A 7,860-nucleotide genomic window follows, 5' to 3' on the forward strand; every position below is an offset into this window, starting at 1 on the left:
CAATCCCGGCCCCCTGTCTGATCTGCCAACACTTTTCAACCCCACCCCGTCCACCCCGCCCCTGTCTGACCCCATCGCATCCCACCCTTATCTGCCTCTAACTACGCTGTCCTGTCTGCCTCTGTCCCCATCATCACCTACCATCCGTGCCGCCAACACCCGTTCACCCTGTCCCCTGCGCTCCTGCCCCACCGTCTTCTCCCCTTCCCAAAACTGGGGCAGCAAGACTAGACACCAACAGTAAGACTGCTGCTGCCTTTGGTGGGGTGAGTCTCCAAACAGCATGCACATACACATGCAGCCACACACACTACTCTCTAATACAACGTTTTCTCAGGTTCCACCTTTGCACTGTAAAAGACAATGTTGCAGAGGTTATCTGGCGAAGGGGGGATTCAGGTACACCCCTGTGTAGAACTCCAGGGAAATTGTGGGGGAGAGAGAGAGAAGTCAGTTATTTGGAGACGGTACCCAGGCTCCCATCGATGTCCAGGACTGTTCTTGGCAGAATTTCAGTAAGCTGAGTTCGTTTTTAATCACTGTAAACAAAAGGTGAATCAGTGTTGGAAACACCTCTTTGATGTAATGTTTCTATCAGGACTTCAAGATTTCCTTCGGATAATCCGATATTCGGATAATTGATATTCGAATAATTGAGGTTCCTCGTATAGAGGAGATCACATTGGGAGCAACAGATACGATAGATCAGGTTGGATGAAGTACAAGTGAAACTCTGCCGGATCGAGAAGAATTGTTTGGGACCATGGATAGAGGTGGGATTGGATGTGAATGGGCAGGTATTACACCTCTTGTAGTTGCAGGGAAAGGTACTGAAGGTACTGGGTGTAGTGGAGAATTTTGTGGGGTCTGTAGAGTTGATGAGGGAGTCATGGAATGAACAGTCCCTGTGAAAAGGGGACAGCGGTAGGAAAATAATTTTCTTTTTGGTGGTGGGATATGATTGTAGATGATGTCGGAGAATAATGGATTTGGAGATTGTTGGGGTGGTATGTGAGAACTAAGGGGACTCTATCCTTTTTTTTTGTTGGTGGGTGTGGTTTGACTACAGAAGTGTGGGAAATGGAAGCGATGCGGTTGAGGGCATCTTAATTACTGAGAAATTAAGTAGGGATGGCATCAGATGGAGAAACAAAGGAGCTACCTGAAGAGTGGAATGTGTATGTATGCATGTATGTATGTACATAAATATATAGAGGAGAGTGTGAGCTGAGGCCAACATGCAGTCCAGGGATGTTGCTGCTTCTCACAAGTGTACTGGAAGCCTCACTCAAGACCCTGATTCAGGGTGCTGCAGCCAAGGGTGAAGGGTTTATAAAACATGAGAAGAGAGTGCTCATTGATTGAGCTATGTTCACTGCAGATGTAGTAAAATCTATAAACTTTCTTAGTTAACATTGTATTCAAACCAAGCACATTGATTTTCATTTTGACAGGCATGGATGTGGTGGGCTAAAAGGCCTTTTTCTGTGCTGCCATCCTCAATGATTCTATGATCGATCAGAGTGTTACAATGGGGATGTAGCAGCATTGGTTCGTTCTACTAATAACTGAGACCAATAATCAGATACTACCATATTTCCAATAATTTCTGGGCAACTATGAATTCAAGAATTTCTTATTCTAACGAGGATATGACTTACTTTGTAGGCCTTCTCTGTTTGATAGACTAAGAATGCTGTAATATAGAACTTAATTTAAAAATTAAACTCACTTCTTTTTGTGGTAGGCATGACTACATACTTGAGTGCTATTCCATCTTAGTGTTTGTGAGAAAAATTAGCAGTTTATGTTAACTGGTTTGTGCATTGCATCCACTTCAGATTGTCATATCCGTAAAAGTAAGTAACTTCTAAATTTTAATGATATTGAGACTGTTACAAATTAGTATTAAATTTTAAAAATCTAATATTAGTTTGCTTTTTGTGCTGTCAGATCCTGGGTGCTTTCAATGCAAATGAGACATTTCATCCTGAAGACTTCAGCCTCCTGGAAAGGATCACCCTCAGTACATCATCGGAGAAGATTAAAGCTCACATCAAACGGATGGGTTTGCATTCTAAGAGGTATGTTTGTTGTTTTGATTTCTTCTGACTTCTAAAATTATTTCATTTTGCAGGTGATAGTAATAGCAGCCATCAGGACAATTCACAAGAAATACCAAAACATTTGGGAAAACATTTGGCAGAAAATTGAATTTTTGTTTGGTAGAGACATTGCCAAGGAGAATGAACTGTTTAATGATGACAGATTGGGGACACTGTGGAGGATTAGCGAGGTGGACAGTATCATGGATAGCACATATAGAGGGGTCTCACTGCAGTTTCAGACTCCACAGGCAAAAGGGGAGTGGGTGACCATGAGGCAGAGCAGGAATCTCCTGTGGCTATTCCCTTGCAGAACAGATATATCCTGTTTTGGATATTGTTGAGGGGAATGGCCCATCAGGGGATAACAGCAGCAGCCAAATTCATGGCACTACGGTAGACTCTGCTGCGGAGGGATGGAGAAAGAGGTATAGAAATGCTTTAGTTATAGGGGATTCAATCAGAAGAGGAATAGAGAGGTGTTTCTGTGGCTGCAAATGAGAATCCAAGTGTGTTGTCGCTGTAGTGCTAGGGTCCTGGATGTCTTGGAGTGGTTGGAGGACATTCTGGAGGGGGAGGACAAACAGTCAGTGATCATGGTACATGTTAGTGCAAACAACATAGGCAAAACAAAAAGGATGAAGACCTAAAAAGCACAATATAGAGAACTGGGAAGAAAATCGAAATGTAGGACCTCAAAGTTAGTTATCTCAGGATTACTACTAGTGCCATGAGCTAGTCAGAGTAGAAACAGCAGGATGCATAGGATGAAAATGTAGCTGAATAGACAGTGTGAGGAACAGAATTTCAGATTCGTGGGGCATTTGGACCAGTGTCAAGAAATCCTGGGACATTCAGCTGCCAATCCTGTCCCTTCTCCAGCCAAGTCTCCATAGTTGTGATAATATCATAATATTGAGTACTCACCAAAGTTCTATGTTCATCTACCATGCCTATTATACTTCTCACATTCAGATCATCTCCCCTGCTCTTTTCAGCAGCATTTCCCTTCCTATTCTTGTCCTTACTCATGTTTGCCTTGGTTTCTATCTCTCCTTCAATGTCTACATCTACTGCCCAGGTATAACCTGTCCAGTTTGTGCAGGTTTGTAGGTGGGACCTGTACAAACTGGACGGATTATACCTGGGCAGAACTGGGACTGATGTCCTTGGTGGTGGTGGATACTTGGTACAGTGGTTGGGGGAAGGTTTAAACTAGTGTGGCAGGGGGATAGGAACCAGAGGACTAGGGCAGTAGATGCATCTGGATGGGTTATGCCTGGGAAGTAGATGTAGAAATTGAAGGAGAGATAGAAACCAAGGCAAACATGAGTAAGAACAAGAACAGGCAGGGAAATGCTGCTGAAAAGAGCAGGAGAAGTGCTCTGAAATGCGAGAAGTATAATAGACAAGGCAGATGAACATAGAGCTTTAGTTAGTACTTAGAACTATGATATTATCGCAATTATGGAGATTTGGCTGAAAGAGGGGGAGGACTGGCAGCTGAATGTCCCAGGATGTAAATGTTTCAGGTGTGGTAGAAAGGGATGTAAAAGTGGTGGAGGAGTTGCATTACTGGCAAAGGAGTATCTCATAGCCATACTGAGGGAGGATACATCGGAGGAGTCATGCAGCGAGGCAATGTGGGTAGAACTCAGGAATAAGAAAGGTGGAATCACAATGCTGGGGGTGTGCTACAGGCCTCTCAACAGCCAGCAGGAGATAGAGGGGTGGTTATGTAGATAGATTTTGGAAAGATGTAAAGATGGTAGGGTTGTTGTGGTGGGTGATTTTAACTTCCCCTTTATTAACTGAAATTCACTTAATGCTAGGGGCCATTCACGATATTCAGGGAGGGTTTCTTGACACAGTATGTAAACAGTCCAACCATAGAAGGGGTTATACTGGACTTATACTGGGAAATGAGCCTGGCCAAGTGAGTGAAGTTTCAGTGGGTGAGCATTTCGGGAGTAGTGACCAAAGTACCATGAGTCTTAAGTTACTCATGGATAGGGATAAGGTGCTAAATTGGTGGAAGGTGAACTATCAGAATATTAGGCAGTAACTGGAGAATTTTGATTGGAAGCAGCTGTTTGAGGGTAAATCCACATTGGACACGTGGGAGCATTTCAAACAGCAATTGATAAGACTTCAGGAACAGCGAGAATAAAGGATAGGTATGGCAAGTGTAGTGAACCTTGTATGAACAGGGATGTCATGACTTTGATCAAAAGAAAAAGGAAGCATGCATGAGGTCTAGGGGCATGGGAACTGACAAAGCCCTTGAACAAGATAAGGAAAATAGCAAAGAACTTAAAAAAGAATTAGAAGGGCTAAAAGAGGTCATGAAAAGTTTTTACCTGTAAGGAGAATTCCAAGACTTTTTATACACATATGAAAAGCAAGAAGTTAGCCAGCGAAAGAGTTAGTCCACTCAAGGACAAAGGAGATAGAAGAGGTAGGGGAGATCTTAAACTATTGTGTCGCTATTCACGAAAGAGAAGGAATTGTTTGAGGATGATTTCAGGGGAAGGAGTGTCAAATTTCTAAGCCAAGTTGCTACTAAAAAGGAAGAGGTGTTGTGCATCTTAAAAAGTGTTAAGATAGATAAGTCCTGATGGGATCTGTCTGAGAATGTTGAGGGAGGCAAGACGACAAATGCTAGGCATTGACAGACATCTTTGTATCCTCTTTGGCCACAGGTGAGATTCCAGATGACTGGAGAATGGCCAGAGTTGTCTCATTGTGTAAGAAGGATAGCAGGGATAATCCAGGAAATTACGGGTCTGTGAGACTCACATCATTGGTAGGGAAATTATTGCAAAAGCTTCTCAGGAACAAGATCTATAGGCACTTAGAAGCAAATCAACTTATAGAAATGGACAGCATGGTTTTGTGCAGGGGAGTTTGGAGAAATGTCCCATTTCCAGTAAACCTCGTACTCAGACCTTGTGAAATTGACACGTTTGTTTATTTCACAATACTGTGGGAAGAGGTCAATAACCGCTCAGCTCGGAATGACCGCTCAGCACTGATGGGTCATAACCTCTCCACTCAGCTATGGGTGTATATAGTTTATAAAGGGTTACAAATGGCTGATTGTTGATTACAAAACAATACAGGTCTAACTCCAATAGATAGTTTAACAATATTAAAAAAAGACTAACAATACTACTGGTCTAACAACATTGATTAATTGAACAATGGTAACAGAAGGCTGAAAATATTAGTGGTCTGAGAACATTTGATTAGTTGAACAATTGAAACTGATCAAGCAGCATCCTGTTCATAGTGGCAATTGGTCAGTGGCCATCAATATTAAATAGTTTGGTGACATCTTGTCTGCAGAGGTATTGTTTTAGCTGGGGCTCCCACGGAGAGAGAGAGACCCCTCGAGGGATTCGTCAGTGGGTACAGAAGTACAACAGCATTGCCAGTGAGAGAATCCAATTAATAGGTTATTTAACTAAGGTGTTTCCTGCCGTCAGGAAATGGCTGTCATAGCCAATAGTGAATGGCTTCACTAATTTAGCTAGCATGTCTCCTCTAAGCAGGGAAAATGGCTTCCACAATCAAAATGGTTTCCCTTCTCCCACAATCCCCTCTTTTCTCCATCAAAGGAGCAGGTTGGGAGCTTCGGCAAAAGGAGGAATGTAGCCCGAGCCAGGGGGTTGTCTGATGGGGGGGAGGCTCAGAATCAGACAGGTATCCCTCAGAATTGGAGTGGTCAGACTCATTGAGTTCTGGATCCGGAGGTTCTGCATTGTCGCAAGGGCTTTCGGTGAAGTGATTTTTTGTCAACTGGGCAGTCAGTGGTACAGGAGGCAGCAGTAGTGAACACAAGCATGCACAACACCACTCAATGAACATAATAAGGAGTGCGAGAAGGACAAAGATAACAACAAGGAAAATAAGCCCTTGTAGTAGGGCACTACCTCTGGACCCAATCCAGGAGCCCATCCAGCTCCACAAGTCCTACTGGGAGCCTGGTTTATTGAGCACAAAGGATGCCTGTTGGTAATGTTCTCACTGGGGTTGGGGATGTAAGTACAGCAGTCGGACCCAATGAGGCCACATGTGCCCCCTTTTTCGGCTAGCAAATAATCTACGGTCATACTTTTCTGCGAGGTGATGTTGCAAATGGCAACCGCTTCTGCGTTAAGCTGGCCCAGGGTAATGGCCATCCACTGACTCTCTATCTCCAGCCGGACAGTGACATAGGAGGGGGTGAAGATAGCTGTAATCGCTCTCTTACTGCAAACCCCTGGCTTCTCAAAAGGAGAAGAGTGTGAATGGTAAACAAAGGGGACCACTTACCCCACATAGCAGCACCCAGTCCAGGGGAGGCAGCCAGGGGTAGGCATTGTGGCCACAAATGAAGTAAGTACCATTATAGGTTCTCAAACGGCCAGTCTGAGTCTCAGTCCAAAAGGTAGTGAATGTGGTGTTTTTGGCGGTTTTGCTGAGAACCTGAAGGTGAAGTATGGTCCCATTCGCTTCTGACCGAATCGCTGTCCTGATGAGGAACAGGGAATGAGCACACCTGCTGATGCTAGCATCCCATCCTGATGAATGGTTGCTTCTCAAGCAGATGGACCCGATGGGTATGCCTCCTTCTTAGTGTCAATGAGGAGCAAGGCCAGGAATTCATGGGAGAGATTGTACTGAGGTTGGAACTAACCATTAAATTTCTCCATTTCATAGCCCGCTAATCTCCAGTGCTTCTGGCGGTTATCACCTTAAGTCCCCATTTTAACTGTGGGTGGTAACCAACTGGGAAACTTAAAGGTTGCTACCTCAGGGGACCTGTCTTGTTCTAGCCCCCATTCAGCTGTGTCTGACTTTTAAAAGGAATGGGTCGGAGGGGAATGCCTCCCTGAGAGTGCATGGATATATGGGCACATACCCAGCAGCTGGAACGGTTAATCTTCTGAGCATAAGCATAAGACATATAAAAAAAGGTGTTGACATGCAGTTCTCGACCGCTAGGGTTCCCCTGGCCATCCTCTCTGCCCCATTCATGTTGGGTCCATGTCACCAGGGTGAGGAGGAGCACGGCAACAATTGTGGTAGCTAGTCGGCCTCTTGTATGGTTGTTGGGAGAGCTGGTGCCTGCTGCACTGTCCGTTTGGGTTCTCCCTGGTGCGGTGCTCTTTTCCATCGGGTCCCATGTGTCCAGTCGAGTCTTCCTTCTACCTTCACAGCCATCTGTGTTGTCAGGAGTACGAGGAATGGGCCTTTCCACCTTGGAGAAAAATAATTCTTTTCAAGCGATTTTATCATGAAACTGGTACAGTTCAGAACAGAAGAGAGTCAAACAGTCAGGGCAGGCAGGGACAAGGTAGGACTAATAAATTAAACTGCATTTATTTCAATGCAAGGGGCCTAACAGGGAAGGCAGATAAACTCAGGGCATGAACATGGGACTGGGATATCATAGCAATTACAGAAACATGGCTCAGGGATGGGCAGGACTGGCAGCTTAATGTTCCAGGAAACAAATGCTACAGGAAGGATAGAAAGGGCAAAAGAGGAGGGGGAGTGGCATTTTTGATCAGGGATAGCATTACAGCTGTGCTAACGGAGGATATTCCTGGAAATTCCTAGAGGGATAGCATTACAGCTGTGCTAACGGAGGATATTCCTGGAAATTCCTAGAACTGAGAAATAAGAAAGGGATGATCACCTTATTGGGATTGTATTATAGACCCCCCCAATAGTCAGAGGGAAATTGAGAAACAAACTTGTAAGGAGA

General features: G+C 44.4%; 1 protein-coding gene across 5 annotated transcripts in view; it reads left to right on the forward strand.

The window, feature by feature from the left end:
• The window catches only part of uggt2 (UDP-glucose glycoprotein glucosyltransferase 2), a 386,557-nt gene that overhangs the window by 239,410 nt on the left and 139,287 nt on the right, over nt 1-7,860 (forward strand). For all 5 annotated transcript variants that reach the window (XM_043691459.1, XM_043691457.1, XM_043691458.1 and 2 more), the window contains exon 24: nt 1,954-2,084. In XM_043691459.1, coding sequence (XP_043547394.1) covers nt 1,954-2,084 — 131 coding nt within the window. The remainder of the gene's footprint in view (nt 1-1,953; nt 2,085-7,860) is intronic.

This window comes from Chiloscyllium plagiosum, chromosome 6 (assembly GCF_004010195.1).
Source record: "Chiloscyllium plagiosum isolate BGI_BamShark_2017 chromosome 6, ASM401019v2, whole genome shotgun sequence".
Taxonomy (NCBI): Eukaryota; Metazoa; Chordata; class Chondrichthyes; order Orectolobiformes; family Hemiscylliidae; genus Chiloscyllium; species Chiloscyllium plagiosum.